Source organism: Furipterus horrens, unplaced genomic scaffold (assembly GCF_987537825.1).
Source record: "Furipterus horrens unplaced genomic scaffold, mFurHor1.1.pri manual_scaffold_2, whole genome shotgun sequence".
In the NCBI taxonomy this organism is placed as follows: Eukaryota; Metazoa; Chordata; class Mammalia; order Chiroptera; family Furipteridae; genus Furipterus; species Furipterus horrens.
In genome coordinates this window covers 40,775,061-40,797,206 of record NW_028327172.1, presented here as the reverse complement: position 1 = coordinate 40,797,206, position 22,146 = coordinate 40,775,061, and the positions used below count along the sequence as shown (strand labels likewise).

Genomic DNA, 22,146 nt, shown 5'->3' with positions numbered 1-22,146 from the left:
TGGCTCCTCTGCTGAGGCAGAGGAGTGGGGTGTGTGTAAAGGGGCCAGAGTGATTCTTTCTGTGCCCTGAGGTCAGCACACACCCACCCTTGGGTTAGTACCCTACTGCAGTCACATTGCCAAGCTGGGAAGGCAGGAAGAGGTGTGGAGAGGAAGCACAACGCAGGGCTGCGGTGACCCAGCCACCCACTCAGCCCTGGAGCCAGGTGATAGCGGATCCCCGACAGCGAAGGGCACAGTGAGTGAGTGTGTGTGTGTGTGTGTGTGTAGGGCACACCACCATCACATAGCAAAGGGCTTGGTAGCCAAGCCTGGCCCTTAACAGCAGAAAGTCTCGACTTCCGAAGGCCTCAGCTGGGCCTGGGCGAGGTCACTGGGGTTGGGGAAGGGTGAGTGGCGCAGAGGCAGCAGGAGGCCGGCCTCCAGGCCAGACGCCTTGGTGGACGGGGCCCAGGACGCAGGCTCAGCACACAAGAGGTGCAGGGGCAGGCCTCCCGGGTCAGGGCTGTCCTGGGGGTCCCGTCAGCCACCCCAGGAGACTGCCCGGCAGCCTCTGCACAGGAAATGTGGATGGGGCCGCAGTCATCAGCCCAGCCTGCACACAGGTGGGCATGCCTGGGGCTGGGTTGTGCTGCTGAGGCTCCTCTGTGTCGTTCTTCTTGGGCAGGAATGGGATAGAGTTGGGAGGGCAGGGAGTATTTTGGAACCAGAGAGGTCAGAGGTGGTAGGACCCCTAAGCAATCAACTAGTACAGCTGTCACCTCAGGCAAATCACTCAGAAAATGGTACCTGCTCTGTGTGACCTGGCTAGTTGGTGGCAGAATTCAGCTCACTGGATTTCCCTGTTCCCACCATCCCCCAAGAAACCACTCTGTGGCTTTTGGGACTTCCTGTGGCTCAGTCCAGACACCCTCATCCCGTGGCCTGATTTCAGAGACAGCAATGCCAGAGGTGATGCACAGAATTGAAACTGTTTCAGTAGGAGATTGGGTAGTTCCCTGCTGAAACCTGCCAGCTTTGTGCACCGATCAGGATGGACCACATCTGGCTCCCCGGAGTGCAGGCCTAGCTAGGCTGTGTCCCATTTCCATGCCTGGGTGTGAGGGTGGTGTGCACATGCCAGGGCGCACCTGACCCTCCCTCCTTGCCATCCTCCCCAACTGGGGAACCCTCATCTCTGCCTTTTTGTTGTTTACCCAGGCGGAGGCCACTTGCCCAGATGGAGATCAGAAATCAGTGGGAAACAAGCAGGAGCTGTTCCTCACTTCGGAGGAATTGTGCTTGGAAAGGCAGTGTAGAAACTGATTTTTAAAAGAAAGTCATTCTTTAAACATATAAGTGAGGCTCGGCAGTGAGGTGAAGGAGTTGTTTTGACCTAAGTGGAAGCAGTACGCTCTCATTTCCTCGCAATCCAGGTTTTCCTATGCTGATGCTTCAGGCAAGGCGTCTGTTACAGCGCTGATCTGCCCCCAGTTTGGGTGGGTTTCTGGGAGCGGCCCCTCCAGTGACCTTGTTTTTGTTACATGGTCTGGTTTCTAGACAGCCCTTTATTTGGGACCGTTTGGAGGGCACTAGACCTTTCTGTCCAACGCTGGTCCACTTCCCAGGAAATCCTGAAGTGCCTCCCTCCTTTCCATAGTCCAAGTTTGGCTCGTCCCTTTCCCACCTGGAGACGAGAGCTGCTGCCATTTGGGGTTATAGAAACTAAGTGATTCCTAATGTCTGGTCAAACTTTTTTCTGGGTCCATGATTTTAAGGTTTTGCATCCCAGTGAGACTGGGGATCCTGGCGGCGGTGTGGAAGTTAGAAGCACAAAGGCGAGCTCTTATCTCCTGCCTTCTCCTCAGGTGCACAGGAGGGGCTGGCTGGCTGTTTTGGCAGGGTCAGGAATGTGGGCCGGGCTCTCTAGCCTGGCTGGGAAGGGCAGCTCAGCAACAAAAGCCTCTGTTGGGCATCGAGTGACAAGCAGGAGCAGCTGAGTCACCTACTCAAGACCCAGCCTCACAAAGTCTGTTCCTACAACACCATTTCTGGCGATGCCAGTTTTCCCTGACCACTGGCCTCACAGCCCAGGGCCCAAAGACTCAAAGCTGCTGGGGGCCCTGGAAACCCCCTGGCTCAGCCTCTCCCATAGTAAGAGGTCTGGGTTGGTCAGGGAATGATAATGGAATGAGCAGTGCCTGAGAGTGCTGGGCAGATGGGACCCTAGGCAGCTCTTCTCTGACTGCTCCTAGCTCTATCACTCCTTCTGGGGCCACACCCCAAATCTCAACACCCTCTGCCCTATACAGGTCTTGAGCGGAGTGGTGAAGTTCACTTCCCCAACTCCTTTTTCTTTCCTTCTGGCCCCAAGGTGCTCTGTGTCTGTCTGCATTTCTGTGTCTGTGTATTTGGGGAAAAGGGCAATTTGCAGACAACTGAGGTTTCTTGTTTTGAAGACCGAAGACCAAACAGGCAAAGACTAAGGTGTGCCTGTGGGTTTTGTTCAGTCAGTGCTCTCTGATAAGAAAGTATACCTGGGAAAGTGGCAGCTCTTTCTCCTAGGGTTCTGATTAGAAAGACACTAAGAAAGTTGTTTTCCATTTCCCATTCTGCATTACCTGAAGAAATCAGTGTGTTGTGTGCATGCTTTTGGATGAATTTGAACATGTTCTGGTGAATGTGCCTTAAAAGTCACGACACTAGTTCAGAAGGAGCAGTAAGGGCCAGGCCTGTGCTGAAGACAGGGGTTAGAAGCCAGGGAGTGTGGTAACCACAGGCAAGAAGGAAACCTCTGGAGCCCGCCTCCTTTAGTGACAAAAAGGGCAAGAAAATTGTAGAGGTGGAAATTTTTCTTTGCTCTAATAAATAGCGGGACATTTGCCTTCAATTTAGAGGTGGTTCTGAATTCAAGAAACAACAGCGGTGATTTCACCAAGAGATCCCTGCTTTCCTCACAGTGGGGTCTGCAGCGAGGGGAGCTGCTGGGCCGGCCACGTCCCTGGCTCTGTTCTGAAGCACAAAGTCCACCTCCTGGATGGACTCCCTGGCCTCCCCACTGCAGTAACACTGGCTTTCCTCTCTCTAGAATTCTCACCCCAGTCAAGGTATCGAAGTGACCTCAGGCTGCCAGGTGGATGAATGGGTCTTTCTCATTGGTGCCCAACACAGGTGGGGCCTGACTCCCCTTCACCCAGGGCCAGGTTGGGACCCTGCCCTGGGCCCTGGCTAGCTGACCCGTAGCAGTCCCCCTGGGAACAGGCCAAAGGATGGGCTCTTGTTTGATTGTATCGGACACCTGTCTCCATACTTCCAGTGTGCAGTTTTCTGTCATCTCAGGACAATGGGGAAAGGCAGAGCAAAGGATTGGGACAGGTTTGGTTTTTCTTACAAAAAGCATTCCTGTACTTAGTGGCTATGTAATTTTGAGCACACCATGTACTTTTTCTACATCTGTTTTCTCATCTACAGAATGAGGAAGTTGGACTGTCAGAACTTGTGATAGGAATCAGAGGGAATGAAAGTCGAGCCTTTCATCACTACCTTTTCTAGCTCGTCACTGTGCCTTGTTTCTTTCCTCTTCTGTTCTACTGTCTACCCCCACCCCCACCCCCCCGCCCCCCGCCTTCCCCCATCAAGGTCCAGGCAGAGCTGGAGTTAGGCTGAGATCTAGAGTCTCCCAGGAAGGAATTAAGAGTGGCTCAGAAAGGGAAGCCTAACTCTGGCCTTCTTCCTGTTTGGTGACGAAGGGGACTTGGTCAGGAAGCGTGACACATCTCTTGCTGAGAACACACATTTAGCCAGTTTCCATAATGCTTAGAATGTGTATGTCTATTTGCACAAGACTGTCTTTTCCTATATTTGAGTGGTCAGACATTTTATTTTTGTTCGAAATTATCTGGAGTTTTAGATGAACTTGCAAAACTGTGCTTTTATTGACTTTTTTGAATAAACTCTTTGGTATTCTGGATCAATGTATTTATTGGTATGTGCAATGACAAAGTTGGTATTTTCCCATGTTGACATTATGTACGTTGTATAACTTGTGTTTGTCTAAGTACAGACCATATATCAACAAATTAAACTTGAACTGTTTCAACACTACTGTATATATATTTTTTCCTATAAAAGGAGAAAAAAACGTTTTTTACCTACTGGTTTTTTTACACACTGGTCATTCCTCTGTCCTGAAAGCCTCAGGGGTGAGGAGGAGGATGGTGGTAACAAGGGCACCGCAGCTTGCCTGGAAGCAGTGACAGGTGGGTCAGAACTGCCCTCAGCCCACACAGCGGCTGTGGAGAACAGTAAGGACTGAAGGTACGTGAGTGAGAACAGTCCTCTGCAGGGTCAGCTGTACCAACTGGAAAAGGGGCTGTTTGTTCCTGAGTAACCCTCTGTGGCCCTGACCATTAGGAACAAAAATAGCCATAGAGCTAAAAAAAAAAAAAAGGTGGGAAGGCCCAGGTTGGAAATAACATGAAGACTCAGCCACTTGAAGGCTCTGGCCCTGCTTAGAGCCTGGCCCACTTCCATAGGATTCGGACCTGCTTGGGAATCTTTCTTTCAGCCTGTGGCAGGTTTGGTCCTGAGGGAGGAGGGCGAAACTCAAGGCTCCCAGAGCCTTGGAGGGGTTCGTGCAGCAGCACAGGACGTGATGACAGTGACGCTGCTGTCACGAGTGCCTACAGCATGCGACGTCCTGGACACTTTATATAAACCGTATTTCATTTCACCCTAATAGCCTGGCGAGGTGGGTATTACTCAATTCAAAAGTAAGGAAACTGGTGCTCAGAGAAGAAATAAACTAACAAAAAACGTTTGTCCTACCTTAGTCTAAAAAGTGGGAAAGAAAAAAATGAGGGAGGTTAAGTGCATTTAGAAAGACTTGTATAAAAAGGGTCAAGGAAACATCATGGCTCCATCACATTTTTGCTCAGTGTTGCTTAAGTACTGGATTTTTCTTTGGAATATAGTCTGGGTTAAGGGGGAGTTAGTTTAAGAATGCAGTAATAAGGAGGCTTGGTTTATCATCCAATTTGGAGTTTTTCTGTAGGCAGGAGCATTTCCTGCTGGAAGCGTGGCCTCTCTCCTTGGCTCTGCCTCTGTGGGAAACAGCACATGAGGGCATTGCAAAAGAGGTTTTATTTAGTGGTCAGGTTAAGGAGCAATCTTTTAGCTACCGTGGACAGGGTGACCATATGTCTAGGATAGTCCTACTGTCCTGGTGTAATTATTATCAAAGCTCCCTTTTCCCAAGTGTCCCAGTTTGGACCATAAGTTGTTTGATCACCCAAGCCATTAGGAGGTGCATCTTTTCCAGAGGCCAAATGTGCCTCCACTCAACACAGCTCCCTGGGCCGAGCTTCCTGAGCTCACACACCTGAGTCCTGGAGCTAAGAGGGCGTGCCGCTGGGGGTGGGGGGCGGTTTCCCTTGTGCCTTCTGCTACGACCAGGAAAAAGCATCTGCTGTCTGGGTTACCCTCCCGGTTGACCAAGCACGGTCCCAGGCCGACAATTTGTCCCCAGAGATATGACTGTGCTCTGCCACAGTGCCCGAAGGCCGTTGCATACCTAGTGCCAGGGGAGCAGCCAAGTTCACAGCCCACACCAGCTCTGAGAAACAAGCAAAGAGGCACCAGGCATGAAGCATGATCATAAAAACCAGTCCCATGATTTGGGTCATCCTGGGTTATGTAATCACATGTAATTGTCATCCCTGACGGATAATTCTAGAAAATGCAAAAAAGGACCATCTAATCTGAAATGACTGAAAAATACATAAAATTTCTTAACTATAAATACATATATTCCTGCTATGTAAACCGACCAAGGGCCAGGGCAGGAAGAGCCATCATGAGGTCTTAGTGCTTCTGGCAGGAACTATTTCCATAAGCCAGTTTCCCCCAAAGATTAACATCCAAAATTAAGACTTGGTTATGTAACACCTTACATAGCAGCTTCTTCAAAGAAACCCAAACATCCATAAACTTTCACACCCCACTGCTTTCTCAACACCATGCCTTCTGCAAGAGTGCCGTCTCCCGTCTCCTCCTTACCCACTCAGAGAAGTTCTCAGCATGCTTCAAAATCCACCTTGTGAAGTACTTTAGCAAAAATGACCTCTTTATTTTCCTGTAGATCTGGGTCCATATCTCCATTATAGCATAGAACCTTAGGCACCACTTACGAAGTGGATGCCATGCACGAGACAGGACCAGTGCTGCTCTACAGGCACTGATGTCACTTAATCCTCAGAACCGCCCCGTGAGACGCCCCTGCAGTAGAGAGGAGAAAGCTGAGGCTCAGAAGGCTAAGGAGCTCACCACAGTCCACAGTTAGAACAGGCAAGGGTGGAGTCATGACTGACACTTCTCTGCCTGCAAAATTCACAATCTTGAGCCCCTCTATAGTTTATAATACATTTTTTTAAAAATGTAGATAAGGCTCCCATATTAAACTGAGTAAAAGGTAGGAATTGAACCTTCTGTTCCCACTGCCTAGTTCTGAGCAGTGTCTGCCAAATGAATAAATGAGTGAATACGCTACAAGGAAACATGTATCTCTAATAAGGGCATCACATCCTAAGGCAGAAAAGAAATTTGAAACAGGGACCCAGGACTATCCCCATAAATCAACCCCTCATTGTGTTTGAAGGGAAATGACATGGCAAACAATTTACCCAAAGAGTAAAGAGCACCTACATTATTTGCTACCTTTAGCATTACATTACATCTAGATTGTTCTCAGCACATTTTAAACTGCATTTGTTACAAATCAAATGTCCCACACAAAGACAGATGCAATATACTTCCTATAGACTCAATCTTCAATGACTTCTCTGTAGTTCACTAACAAGGAATGTCTAGTAGTAACTGACATTATCTTAATATGATCCCATACCTCTGACAGCAGTCTGTACGCTTATGTGTATAATTTAAAGTATTTTCCTGGCCTCTGTGTCAGGAATAATGGAACTCTAAAAGCCACATCTACCTTTACATAATTTCTTAATTTACAAGTCTTCCACATTTCATGCCTGGGAATGTCCTCAGGAATGCGTCTTCTTTAAACTCTCAGGTCTTACACGTGAACTAGATTCACTCATCCTTACTAGATAATACACAGGTGCAGTCTTGTCTCAAGAAGACAGATGGCAGCTTAGAAATTAGACCTGTAGTTTGGTCAAAATCCTCCCAGTGCTAACCCACTTCCTCCTGTCCCCCGCTCTCAGAAGGCCCAGATATCTGAACACAGACAAATAAACGGTCTCTTCCCCTGGGCACCACCACACTGGTTCTCTCAACAGACACACACTGCAACTTCCCTGCTGGGCTGGCACTTCGTCTACAAGTTCAGTCCTCCTTGTTTCTGTCTCAAGTCTGGTGGCAAAAACAAATTTCCCAGAGGGCACAACACTGGGAAACAGCTGCAAGGCAAGGACTGTCCACAAATGTGTGGGTTTGCTCCCGTCACTGGTCCCCTGGCCTTCTGAGGCTCCTGACAAGACCATTACCCTGGGCAGGCTTTTCTGCAGCCTCAAACTTTGGCTCTGCAGGGCAAGGACTAAAGTCTCTACCTAAAGCTTCCTCTGGCCACTGAAGACCAGAGGTACAGAGGTGCTTCTGGGTTTGGCAGTTCTGTTAAGTAGAACAAGGATAAAGGAAGCTAGAGATCCAGGCAACAACAGAGCTACACTGGCCCCCAGCAGGCCTCTGGGCTCATTTTCAGGACAGTGCGAGTCTCTTGGCCCTGGCTGTGAGGAAGGGGCTTCAGCTCAGACTCTGAACCCATCATCCCCCAAAATAAAATGTTCTTTTCTTGAACCCAGGAGACCACTAACCTGCTCAAGGCCCAGAGAATAAGGCATCCTGGACTCTGAGATCTTCACTCTTGCAACCTTAAGTCCTCATCATGTGTAAGCTGATGTTCGTTCACAGGTGAACCATCTGTTATTCCTAGTGTGAAGAGACGGACCTCTGCCCTTGATTGGTCCTATCTGTAATCATGATAGATCAAACACAGTTACTCAGTGGATCAATTCTCTGATGGAGGAAAGGCAGGAAGAGAAAAGAGCAAAGCTGTCTTGTGTTCCCACTAATCTCTATGATGCTTTACAAGGTGACAGGTGAGTGAGCACCAGGGAGGATCCATGATATCCATGGTTGTGACCTGACTGGCTATGATATTAAACACTGGGAATGAAGTACAGGGCCAAGCATGAAATCTGAGAGGGAGAAAAGCCCCCTTGGGACTGGCGGTTTTCACTCGACACCCTGGGGATTCCGCTTCCTCAATGGGCCACCTGTACTTGCTTTGGTGGCGCCGACACCCAATCCTTCCTCTCCGAAGTCCTGGGGCCACACATCTGTGGTGGTTTCCTCCTGCTCACTGGAACTGTCTGCCATGAATCCGGCATTCTCTGCCAAGATAGCGGGGTCCTCCTCTCCATGAAGACAGCAGGAACTCGTTTCTGGCTTTGGGTCACATGAGGTAACAGAATTCTCTTCCTGGGCTCTGGGGTTGGCAGGCGTTTTCCAGACCAAGTGCTCAGATTCTTCTAGCAAGCCCATCCTTTCAGCTGTCTCCTCAGCAGAGGGCTCTTTTGGGTCAGGGTAATCCAGCAGGATTGTTTCTTGCCTGCGCTTGATGCAGTCTGAAAGGTCATAAATTGGATAAGTCTCTTCAGGGTAACCTAGACAGAAAAGTAGCACAAAGTCTTACAAAGACTATCTCTTCATAATAAAGTGTCAGGCTCAAAGAGGCTTCTCAGGCAGCCACCCCATCCCAACAAATCCATTCAAGAAATCTCTCAGGAAAAAGACCTCTCAGAAAGAAGACTAACAGCTCTGAAGTCTCACTCGAGTCAGTCTCCGCGGTCTGGCTGACCATCCCAGCGAGCTCTGAACACACAGCGGCGCAGATGAACTGCCCTTCCGAAGTGCAGGGTGCTTGGGGCAGAGTAAGTCTCACACCTCTCGCTTCTGCAGCAGCGTGATGAAGATTAAACAAACCCCACGAGCCCTCAGGGGGGGAAACACCAGATGGAGAGAGTATATAGCTCAAGGCTAACGTTTATAATTTCTCTTTGTAACCATTTCCAAATCTTCCCGGGGAGTCAGGGAGGGGGGATGGATAGGAGGGGTCCGGGAAAGGAACACTAAGCTCTTTGAAAAGAAGCCTTCTACTAATTAAAAAACTGAAGTGCCTTGGAAGTGTCAGCAACAGAGAGAGCGCTTTAGGGAGACCTGCCCAAGGTCCCAGAGGACAAGCATTGCGTTTTCACAACACAGAATTCCCGTTGTTGGCTGCTTCGTCCTCACAAAATGGAACAAAAGAAAACAACCACCTGGTAAACAAAACGAGTAATACTGGTACTGAATCCCAGCTACCATATGAGGGAAGAGAAAATGTTGCCAAATTAAAGAATGAAATAATGAATCTGTGTCAGCCGAGCAAGCCGGGGCAGCAGATGGGTCGTGCGGAGCTCCCACGGCCGCCGCCGCTCGCTCACAGCGTGGGAGCCGGAGGATTGGACACCCACCCATGTGCACGTTCGGCAAATTCAACCCTCGCCTAAACCACTTTCTGCCTACAAATTCTGAAAAGCAGGAGTTCTTGTTGGTGCAGTGTAGAGTATGAAGAGACATTTAAAAAATAACATTTACTGTTTGTTTTTTTCCCCCTGATTATAAGTCATACACACTCATGGAAAATTTGAAAAATACAAGTTTGGGAAAGAAAACACAAATCACCTAGAAACCCACCCCTGATAATAATTTATTGTATTACTTCTGACCTTTTTATCATTTTTTTAAATAAAGAAGGATCATACTGTATAAAATGTTATACCCCAATTTTTTTCTTTCAACATTATACCACAAGCACTTCTCCCCGTCATTAGGCATTTTAAAGTCGGCTGAAAAATATCCCACTACACACTACACACAACTGATCTGACTTACCTGGCATCTTCTCTAAGACATCGGATTCTTCCCAGTTTTCCCTTGTAACTAACACATCAGTTAAGATCTCTGCATAAAAATCCATTTCTGCTTCCCTATTTCTTTAATACACTTCTGGCAATATGAAAACTAGGCCATAGAGGATGAGCATTTTAAAAGCCTTTTTTGTTTTTACATTCTGCCAAATTGCTTTCCAGAAGAATGGCACAGGTTTTTAGTTCTACCAGTGACATAAAACTGCATCTTCTCCCGTCCTCGCTGTCACTGACACGATCTTACCTTCCCAGCTGACTCACCGTGGATGCAACGCTAGCTAAAATGCAGTTTAGCTGCCGAGGCCCTCACTACTTCTCTGGTCAATGGCAGGGCTGGGGAGGCTTACGCTCCCAACCACTGAATGCTTAAGAGAAGCCCATTTTCTGGCATGTTCTTTTCTTGTCTTCTCCCACACCGAGAAAAGAGCTTACCTGTGGACTTCCATGGCTATCTGCTTTGGTTTAAGAGGGGGAGGCCTGCTGAAGAAAATCAAATAGTGACTCATACAACTGCTGAGGTAGCCTGTCACCCAACATTACTGGTTATTCAGGAACATCATTAAAAATATGAAAAGCAGCAAAAAATTGCCGGTCCTTTGAGAAAATCAGAAGCTCAAACTAGGGGAACCAAACCAAGCAAATTGCAACGAGCTCCTAAATAATAGTCGATGCAGGATGCAGGAAACAGGAGTTAGTGTCAGTCAACTTAAAACTGATATTCCCAGCAATATTCAGAAGGATAATGTACCAATAATACCAACCAGGCTTCAATATAAAAGAGGGAGCAAAAAGGAAGTTAAGACAGAGTTATTAGAAATAGAAAGTCGTTATTACATAAAACATTTAAACTTAATGGAGGGAGAAAATGGATTGAAATGAACATGGCTAAAAACCAAATTAGTATATTAGAAGTTCAAGTTGAGGAATTCTTTTAGGGCAAAGATAAAAATGACAAAGAAACAGAAATTATGAGAAAAATGATAAGCTACATGGAAGACTCATCCAGGATATACAATCTCAGAATTAGTAGAATTCTAGAATGAGAAGGCAGATTGGGTTAAATGAAAACAACAACCAAAGACATTATAAAAGACTCACTAAATGCTAGATAAAAACACTAGGAAAAAATCCGCACATTCATACATACTGAGACATATGCCAATGAACCTGCCCAAATTCAAATGTTTAAGTATAAAAAAAAAACACAGATTTCCAGACAGAAACCAAACTAGCTAACTAAAAACAGGTTGCCTATTGAGAAAAAGAATCAGATTGAGATAAGATTTTTCATCTTCAAATGAATGTAGAGAATGAAGTAATATTTTCATGCCTCAAAGAACAAATGGCATGATCATATAATTTTATACCTGGCCAATTATTTGTAAAAAGGTAAAAAATGATATGTATAGATATCCGAGTATGCAGAAAGTATACCACTCTCTATGGGGGATGGGGTAGGGAGGTACTTAAGGAAGTATTCTGACAAATACAAAAGTTTTAATTCACAAAAGAAGATGCCATATACAGGAAAGTGGCAAACAATGAGTAAGAATTATCAGTGTAAAATAACTTGAAAATGTGGTTAGAAATGTAATGCCACTGTTAAATATTTAAATTAGAAAAGGTTAATATCTTTAGTATCATTTGTAAGTAAAATTCCACAACATCTAAGAGGTAACTAGAAAATAAAATAATGAGAATTTTACCTTATTTAGGAACACATTTATATAATGAACATTTGCAGTTTGGAGGAAAAAGGAATTCCAATTTTTATTTCCTGATTACTAGTGAGACTGAAGTACTTTTTCATATATTTTGTAGCCAGTTGCATTTTTTGTGCACTGTGCATGTAGGAAGATAGCACTGTTTTCCAAATTAGAGAACTTTTTATATATTAAAGATCACTTCTTCTCAGTCATATTTGTTACAAGTATTTTTCCAGTTTAGTATTGACTTTTAAACTTCATGGTATTCTCTGATCAACAGAAGGTAAAACTTTAATTTATTCAAGCTACACTTTCCCTTATAGTTCCTTGCTTTTTACAATTAATCTTTTTATTTTGAGATGATTATAAATTCACATGTAGTTGTAAGAAATACATTCACATGCAGTTATAAGAAATAATACAGAAACCCTGTTTAGCCTTTACCCATTTTTCCCCAATGGTAGCTTGTTGCAAAACTATTAATACAGTATCACAACCAGGATGTTAATATTGATAGAGTCAATGCACAAAGTATTTCTGTCATGACAAGGATCCTTTATGTTGTCATTTTATGGTTATAACCACTCCCTCCTGCCCCCAATTCCCCCCTTAACCTCTAGTAACTACTGTCCTGTTCTTCATTTCTATAAATTTGTCTTTTCAAGAATATTATATAAATGGAATCACAGTGCATAACCTTTTGGAATTAGCCTTTTTTTTTCCCACTCGGCATAATTATCTGAGTATTATAGCACAGAATCGATACGCCACAGTTTGTTTAACCATTCACCTGGTTATTTGGGTTGTTTTCAGTTTTGGGCTACTATAAATAAAGCTGCTATATAAATATGGATGTACAATTTTTATGTGAACACATGTCTTCGTTTCTCTGGGATAAATGCCCAGGAGAGCAATGGCTAGGTTCTATAGTATTTGCATGTTTAGTTTTTTAAAGAAACTGCCAAACTGTTTTCCAGAGTGGGTGTAATACATCAGCAAAGTATGAGTGAATCTATTGTCTCCACATCCTCACCAACACTTGGCATTGTTATTTTTTATTTTATTTTTCTTGGCCATTCTGAGAGGTGTGTAGTGGTATCTCACTGTAATTTTGTAACTTTTTAAATTTTTTAAATTACATTTTATTGATTATGCTATTACAGTAGTCCCATCTCCCCCCCCCCCCTTTACCCCACTCCACCCAGCACCACTAGCGCCGAAGGCAATCCCCACACCACTGTTCATGCCCATGCACTATGCGTATAAGCTCTTTGGCTACTCCATTTCTTATACTGTACTTTACATCCCCATGGCTATTCTATAACTACCTATTTGTACCTCTTAATGCCCTCACCTCTTCAGCCATTCCCCCACACCCCCGCCCATCAGGAAACCATCAAAACCTTCTCTGTATCTATGATTCTGTCTCTGTTCTTCTTGTTTGCTTAGTTTGTTTTTTAGATTCAATCGTTGATAGATATGTATTTAGAGCTATCTTATTGTTCGTAGTCTTGATCTTTTTCTTAAATAAGTCCCTTTAACATTTCATACAATAATGGTTTGGTGATGATGAACTCCTTTAGTTTTTTCTTGTCTGGGAAGCTCATTATCTGCCCTTCAATTCTAAATGATAGCTTTGTTGGGTAGAGCAATCTTGGCTGTAGGTCCCTGCTTTTCATGAATTTCAATATTTCTTGCCAATCCCCTCTAGTCTGAAAAGTTTATTTTCAGAAATCAGCTGGCAGTCTTATGAGAATTCCCTGTAGGTAACTAACTGCTTTTCTCTTGATGCTTTTAAGATTCTCTCTTTATCTTTAACCTTTGGCATTTTAATTATGATGTGTCTTGGAGTGGGCCTCTTTGCATACATCTTGTTTGGGATTCTATGTGCTTCCTGGACTTGCATGTGTATTTCCTTCAAGTTAGGGAAGTTGTCTTTCACTATTTTTTCAAATAGATTTCTAATTTCTTGCTCTTTCTCTTCTCCTCTGGCATCCCTATGATGCAAATGTTGGAACACTTGAAGTTGTCCCAGAGGCTGCTTACACTATCTTCGTTTAAATCCTTTTTTCTTGTTTTTTTTTTTTTTTTTTTTGCTTATGTTCCATATCATTGATTTCATTCTCAGCTTCATCCACTCTACTACTGTTCCCCTGTAAATTGGCCTTGCATCCTTCATTTCTCACTGTTAACCCATTCCTTATTTAATAACATGTTATTGTCTGTTTTTAAATGTTTCGAGTTTTTCCTTGAGGTTGGTTTCTAGTTTCAAGCTATTGTAATCCTAGATGCTGCTTGATATGATACCAATATTCTTCAATTTGCTGAGGCTTCTTTTGTGTCCTACCATGTGGTCTAGCTTTGAAAATGTTCCATGTGCATTTGAAAAGAATGTATATTTTGCTTCTTTGGGGTGAAAGGTTCTGTATATATCAATTAAGTCTGTTTGATCTAGAGTGTTGTTCAGTGCCACTATAGTGTTTTGTTTTGGTTTTTTGTATTTTTTGAAGTCTATTTTATTGATTATATTGTTACAGTAGTTTGAATTTTTCCCCCTTTGCTCCCCTTTTCCCATTATTCCCCTTCCCTCCAGCAATCCCACACCCCTTAGTTCACATCCATGGGTCGTGCATACAAGTTCTTTGGCTTCACCCTTTCCTATATTATTCTTAACATCCCCCTGTCCATTTTGTACCAACTGATTACGCTTCTTAGTTCCTGTACCATTTCCTTATTCCTCTCCCTCCCCCCTCCCAGCTGATAACCCTCCAACTGATTCCCATACCTATGATTCTGTTCCTATTCTGGGTTGCTTAGTTGGATTTTGTTTTTATTTTTTAGATTCAGTTGTTGATAGTTGTGAGTTTGTTGTCATTTTAATGTTCATAGTTTTGATCTTCTTTTTCTTAAGTAAGTCCCTTTGACATTTCATATAATAATGGCTTGGTGATGATGAACTCCTTTATCTTTACCTTGTCTGGGAAGCACTTCATCTGCCCTTCCATTCTAAATGATAGCTTTGCTGGATAGAGTAATCTTGTTGATTGTTTATTTGGAAGAGCTATCCATTGTTGACAGCGGGGTGTTAAAAGCCCCTACAATGACTACGTTGTTGTCAAACTCTTTCTTGAAGTTCTCTAAGATTCTCTCTCTGTAGTTGGGTGCATTTATGTTTACAAGGGTTATTTCCTCTTGTTGGACTAGTCCCTTAAGTATTATGTAGTTAACTTGTTTGGTTCTTGTTATGGCCTTTGTTTTGAAGTTTATTTTTGTCTGAATAAGTATTGCTATTTAAGGTTTTTATTCACATCTGTTTGCATGGAATACTTTTTACCCATCCCTTCACGTTCAACATATGTAGATCTTCTGTTCTGAAGTCGGCCTCTTATAGATAGCATATGTTCGGGTCCTGTTTTCTTATCCATTCAGCTACCTTATATCTTTTGATTGGAGCATTTAAGGTTATTATTGATAGGTACTTATTCATTGCTATTTTTCCTTTGTACCTGTGTTCTTCTCTCTCTCTCTCTTCTCTCTTCTGAGAGAAGTCTCGTTAGCATCTCTTGCAATGTTAGGTTGGTGGAGATGTATTCTTTTAGGCATTTTTGTCTGGGAAGCTCCTTCTTTCATCTTCATTTTACCTAAGAGCCTTGCTGGGTAGAGTAGTCTTGGTTGTAGGCCTTTGCTTTTCTTTACTTGGAATATTTCATGCCATCCTTTTCTGGCTTGTAGTGTTTTTGTTGAGAAATCAGCTGATAACCTTATCTGAGCTCCATTATATGTTGCCAGCTGTTTCTCCCTTGCTGCCTTTAAGATTCTCTCTTTGTCTTTAAATTTTGCCATCTTAATTATGATGTGTCTTAAGAGTGGGCCTCTGGATTCATCTTGATTGGGACCCTCTGTGTTTCCTGGACTTGCACGACTCTTTCCCTCACCAGGTTAATGAAGTTTTCTGTCATTAATTTTTCCAACAGGTTTTCTATCCTTTGATCCTCTTCTTCTCCTTCTGGTATCCTCATGATACGAATATCACTACGTTTCATGTTGTCCTGCAGCTCTCTTAAACTACCTTCATTCTTTTTTGATCTTTTTTCATTTTATTGCTCTGTCTAGGTGTTTTTTTCTACCTTGTCCTCCAATTCACTGATTTGATCCTCTGCTTCATCTAGCCTGCTTTTAATTCCTTCTAGTGTATGTATTCTTCATTTCCTCCTGGCTCTTATTCAGTTTCTATGTCATTTTTTATGCTGATGTAGTTCCCAGTAAGTTTTGTGTAGCTTCACAGACTTCTTTGTAGTTCTCCCTAAGTTCCTTGAGCATCGTTATGACCAGTGTTTTGAAGTCTACATCTAATAGGTTGCTTATCACCATTTTGTTTAGTTCTTGTTCAGGAGTTTTGATCTGTTCTTTCATTTGGGCAATATTTCTTTGTCTCCACATTTGGCGGCCTCCTTGTGTTTGTTTCTATGTATTAGACAAAGCTTCGTGACTCTGTGTCTTGGTAGCATGGCCTAATGTAGTAGGTGTCTTCAAGGGTTCAGTAGCACAGCCTCCCCTATCACCCAAGCTGGGTACTCAAGGTGCAACCTTTGTGTGGGCTGAGTACACCCTCCTCTTATAGTTGAGCCTTGGTTGCTGCTGACAGGTCAACAGGAGGGATTTACTCAGGCCAGTTAGCTGCAAGGACTGGCTGTGACCACTGATCACCAACCTATGCCCTCAGTGGAGGATCAGCTATGCAGGGGTAGGATGGTGGTGTTCTGATGTGGTCTATAGCTGTCCACTGGGTGCTCAGGCGCTAGGGTGTCCCAGGTGGTACCGGCCAAGATCAGCCCCCATCTGTGTTTTTCCCAGGGCCACCCTGTATGAGCCATAAAGCAATCTGAGGTATCTGCTACTTGTGCTGGGCTTGGAGATTCCCAGGCAAAGCCAAGCTGCAAATCTAGGCTGGTTGCTGCTAGTGCAGGGGCTGGGGCCCCTTAGCAAGAGGTATGGGAGCTAGGGGCTCACTGAGGCTGGCTGTTGTTTGAGAGGATTTAGAAGGTTGTGAAACATGAGCCAAGACCAGCCATTCATATGGAAAAGCAGCTAAGGTGCACATGTAAGTTGGGTTATATGGAGTCTCAGGGGATATCCAGGGCACGGCAAACAGTGTTAGAAAGGTTGATGGAGTCTCAGAAAAGGGCCAATGGCCTCTGCCTACCTTTCAGTCTGGGAGAAAGCTCTCCCCAGCTCTTGCCTTGATGCCGGTCACTTTAGTTCCTCCTTTGCCTAATGCTAGATCCCAAGGACCTTCTATTTTTTCTAAAAGGTTTATAATTTTACCATTTGTATTTCTGTTCACGTGATCTATTTTTAGTTAATTTTTGTATAACATGTAGAACTTAGGTTGAAGCTTATTTATTTTTTTGCTATGGCTATGCAGTTGCTCCAGCACCATTTGTTAAAGACTCTCTCTCCTCCACTGAATTGCTTTTGCACTTTTGTAAAAAAAATAAAATATATATCAGTTGTGCATATTCGTGAGGGTCTATTTCTGGGTTATCTATTCTGTTCCTTTTTTCTTTGTGTCTGTTCCTATACAAATACCACATGGTCTTATAGATCACTGTAGCTATATCATAAGTCTTGGAATCAAGTATATTGATTCCTCCCATTTTTTATTTTCAAATATTGTTTATTCTACAATATTTACTCTGCCTCCCTATATTCATTTTAGAATTATTTCATCTCTACCTACAAAAAATCTTGCTGTGGTTTTTGATAGGGGTAGTACTAAACCTGTTTATCAATTAGGGAAAACCTGACATTTGTACTAACCTGAGTCTCCTACTCTATGAACATGGCATGCCTCTCCATTTAGACCTTTGATTTCTTTCACCAGTGTTGTACAGTTTTCAGCTGACAAGTCCTATGTATGTTTGTTAAATTTACATCTAAGTCTTTCTTTTTTTGAATGATTAAAAATTAATTTTGATGTCAGATTTTTGATGTAAATGTATTCGTATTGATTGCTAATATATAGAAATACAATTGATTTTTGTATGTTTATCTTGTATCCTACGACCTTGCTGGACTCACTTACAAGTTCTGGGACTTTTTAATAGATTCCTCAAGGTTTCCTTTATAGGCAACCATGGAATCTGCATATAGAGGCAGTTGTATTTTTTTTCCTTTTACTTATCTTACTGCAATGCTTGAAACCTTCAGCACTATGCTAAATGAGAGAAGTTATCCTTGCCTTTTCCCAACCTTAGGGGGAAAACATTCACCTTTCATCATTAAATGAGGTGTTAGCTGTAGGTTTTTGTAGGTTCTCATTATCTAAAGTCAAAGAAATTTCCCTCTATTCTTATTTTTGAGAATTTTTATTATGAATGCATCTTGCATTGCTTTTATGCTCAAAAAGTCCTTTGCTTCTGAAGAACCAGTACATATTTGCAACTATTTTTTCTAGTTTTTAAGGTTCCTCTCCTCCATCCATAAGTATTTAGAATATCTGGAGTCATTTTGCTGTTAAATACGTAGGCTCTTACTTCTGCTCTTGTAGTAATGGAAGCATGGGGGCTCCTCCCATTAAACAACTAGAAAACCAAACAAAGCACATGAAGTACCAGTTTTCAAACATTACATAACAGGTAGTACAGCATGAACTCTTGAGAAAAGGGAACCAGAGCCCAGTGGTCTCACTGAGTTGTGGAGACAGATTAAAGTTCAGGGAGGCAAGAGCAGCTGGAATTTACAGGGAAGAATGTAGGAAGAGAGGAGCATCATAGAGAAAGAGCTCCAGAGATCTGCAGAAGGAATTTTTCATGTTGTTAGCTGAGCTCTGACCTGTGCGTATATGAGAAAGAACTACCCAAAGCCAAGAAAAAAACTACTGAAAGCATGACGCTCAAAAATTCCTAGAGCTCATACATAGCTGGGAATAGTTCACATTCCTACTAGCCAGAGTGGAAAGACCTGTGGAGCATTAATTAGGTAAACTCCTGAGAATGGTACAGCCTTACTAGGGACACAGAGTAAAGGCAGGTCTGGAACCACCCTAACAAATGTTAAAAACAAGGCTTAAAGGGAACCAACTGATTTCTGGTAATTTTAACTGTGTGCCCAAACAGAAGTCCAACACTATTTAAAGCACTAAAACAAAATCCAGCATCCAACAATGTAAAATTGACAATACCCATCATCCAAGCAAAATTTACCAGGCATGCAAAAAGGGTAGGATATTAGGACTTGTAAAAAGAAAAAAAAATTACTAGAAACACACTAAGAAATGACACAGATAAGATCAGCAGCCAAGACTGTTAAGAAGCTATTATAAATATACCTCATATTTTTAAGGAGGTAGAAGGAAACATATGGTAAACAATATTCAACATCATCAGTCATTGGAGAAGTGCAAATTAAAGTAACAATTGAGATACTATACACTCACTAGAAAGGCTAAAGTTAGAAAGACTGACAATGCCAAGTGTTACCAGGATGTTTTAACTACAATTCTCATACGTTACTGGTGGGAAGGCAAAATGGAAGATCCACTTTGGAAAGCCAGTTAACTATTTCTAATAAAGTTGAATATATACTTACCATAAAACCCGGAATCTCATTCCCAGGTATATATCCCAAAGAAATACAAATATGTATCCAAAGACTTGTATGCAAAAGTTCATTGCAGCTTGATTCCTAACAGCTCAAAGCTGGAAACAACACAAATGTTCCTAACCTAGCAAATGAAGAAACAAATTATGGTATATTTATACAACAAAATACGACTTAGCAGTTAAAGAAAAAAGCTGGTCAAGATGGAGGCGTAGGTAGGCATGCTTAGCCTCCTTGTGCAACCATAAGAAGGATCACAACTAATCTCAAAACAAAAAACACCCACAACTACCAGAAAATGGAACTGCATGGAATCCAACAACCAAGCATTTAAAGAAGCCATGCTCATCCAGACAGGTAAGAGGGGCAGAGATGGGGAGCTGGAGCAGAGAAGATGAGGTGTGGTGGTTAGGCAGCTGTGGCCAGCGGAATAGGAGGTCCCGTATTCACGTGTGGCAGATAAAATATTGGGAGGGATACCTTGAGAGCAAGCAATCCCAGTGCCAGGCCAGACCATGCAGCCCAGGTTTACAGTGTGGCGAGAATAAAGTCTCCTAACTTCTGGCTGTAAAACCAGTGGGGGTTGGAGAGGCAGAAGAAACAGCCTGTCTCTCAGGAGAGTCTGCTTAAAGGGCCCTCATGGTCCTAGAATGTATGCAAATGCACCCACTCTGGGAACCACCAGGGCAACAGCCAGAAGGGCGCCAGTTGCATACAAGAAGGGGGCGAGTGCTGAGTAAGCCTCCAGCAGCCAGGCAACTGCACTGTCCTCTCTCCAACCACTCACCCACATACAGAGCCACAAAGTGGTGAAGCGGGTCGCCCCACCCTGGCCAAATACAAAAGGCTCTGCCCCATACAACTTAACAAGTGCACTAAGACAGGGAGTCAAAGCAGCTCTACATAATACACAGAAAAAACCACAGGAAACAAAGAAATATGGCCCAAATGAAACAACAGAACAAAACCCCAGGAAAAGAACTAAATGAAACAGCCAACCTATCAGATGTAGAGTTCAAAACACTGGTGATCAGGATGCTCAGAGAACTCACTGAGAACAGCAGAAGCGTAAGGGAAGAAATAAAGGCTACACTAAGTGAAATAAAGAAAAATCCACAGGGAATCAACAGTAAAGGAAAGGAAGTCAGGGTTCAAATCAACAATTTGGAACATAAGGAAGAAATAAATGCTCAACCAGAACAAAATGAAGAAACAAGAATTCAAAAAGATGAGGAGAGGATAAGAAGACTCTGTGACTTCAAAAGTACTAACACTGGAATCATAGGGATGCCAGAAGGAGAAGAGGAAGGGCAAGAAAATGAAAGCTTATTTGAATAAATAATGAAAGAAAAATTATCTAATTTGGTGAAGGAAATAGACATACAAGTCCAAGAAGCACAGAGAGTCCCAAACAAGTTGGAATCAAAGAGGACCACACCAAGACACATCATAATTAAAATGCCAAAGGTTAAAGATAAAGAGAAATTCTTAAAAGCAGCAAGAGAAAAGCAGAGAGTTACCTACAAAGGAGTTCCCATAAGACTACCAGCTGATTTCTCAAAAGAAACTTTGCAGGCAAGAAGGTACTGGCAAGAAGTATTCAATGTGACAAAAAGCAAGGACCTACAACCAAAACTACTCTATCCAGTAAAGCTATAATTTAGAATGGAAGGGCACAGAAACTGCTTCCCAGACAAGGTAAAGATAAAGGAATTCATCATCGCCAAGCTTTTATTATATGAAATGATAAAGGGACTTATTTTTTAAAAAAGAAGATAAAAACTATGAACATTAAAATGACAAAAACCTCACAACTATCAACAACTGAATCTAAAAAAAACAAAAACAAAAACAAACTAAGCAAACAACTAGAACAGGAACAGAATCACAGATATGGAGATCATGTGGAGGGTTATCAACAGGGAGGGAGAGGGGGGAATACAGGAAAAGGTACAGTGTTTATGAAGCATAATTGGTAGATGCAAAATAGACAGGGGGATGTTAAGAATAGTATAGGAAATGGAGAAGCCAAAGAACTTACATGCATGACCCATGGACATGAACTAAGGGGGGGAATGCTGGATGGAAGGGTAGTATCAGGTGGAGAGGGGGAAAAGGGGGAAAAATTGGGACAACTGTGATAGCATAATCAATAAAATATACTTAAAAAAATGAAGCCAGACACAAAAGAAAGAATGTGCAGTATGATCTATTTATATAGAAAAGGTAAAGCTACAGGGACAGAAAGCAGTTGCCACTGGCAGTGGAAGGAATTAGCTGCAAAGGGGGAGGGAACTTCCTGAAATAATGGAAATGTTCTATAGCATGACTGTAGTATAATTACACAACTCTACAAATCTGTCAAAACTCATCCAACCATATACTTAAAATTGGTGAATTTTACTGTATATACATTATACTTCACTAATAAAGCTTATTTTTTAAAAATTTATAAAATTGCTTTTCTGGGCCGGCAGCTAAGTGAGAAGACATTGTTTACCTTCCCAGTCCTCCATGTAAGGGGCCTCCTCAGCTTCTTTCTCTGGAGTGGGTCTGTCAATGAATCTTCCCTCTTTTATGACCCTGGTGATTTCTCGGAGCTGATGCAGCAACCGTTTTTCTTGGTCAGAAGTCACAGTCTGTGGCCTGCTTAGAAATATCAATCCAGCCATTTAGTGGTAAATACTCCTTGGCAATGAATAAAAAGACTGCTATGATTTGTTTTGGACCCCAGAACAGGAAGTTCAACTTTAGCAGATAATTATTCTAGGAATTGATCTTAGAACAGAATAGCTGGTAATTAGACATGTTAGTTCAATGTTCTGGTTTTATAAATGGGAAAAATAAGGCCCAGAATAGAT

At 42.8% G+C, this 22,146-nt stretch overlaps 1 protein-coding gene across 3 annotated transcripts in view; it reads right to left on the bottom strand.

Moving 5' to 3' along the window:
• Window positions 1–5,102: 5,102 nt before the first annotated feature.
• The window catches only part of RIC3 (RIC3 acetylcholine receptor chaperone), a 33,140-nt gene continuing 16,096 nt past the window's right edge, over window positions 5,103–22,146 (bottom strand). The window contains exons 4-5 of one of the 3 annotated variants that reach the window (XM_090264269.1): window positions 21,786–21,934; window positions 5,103–8,672 (exon numbers count right to left, since the gene is read on the bottom strand). In XM_090264269.1, the coding sequence (XP_090120395.1) occupies window positions 8,242–8,672; window positions 21,786–21,934 (580 nt within the window). In that variant the 3' untranslated portion in view covers window positions 5,103–8,241. The remainder of the gene's footprint in view (window positions 8,673–21,785; window positions 21,935–22,146) is intronic. The other 2 variants (XM_090264287.1, XM_090264279.1) reach the window with 2 other exon arrangements.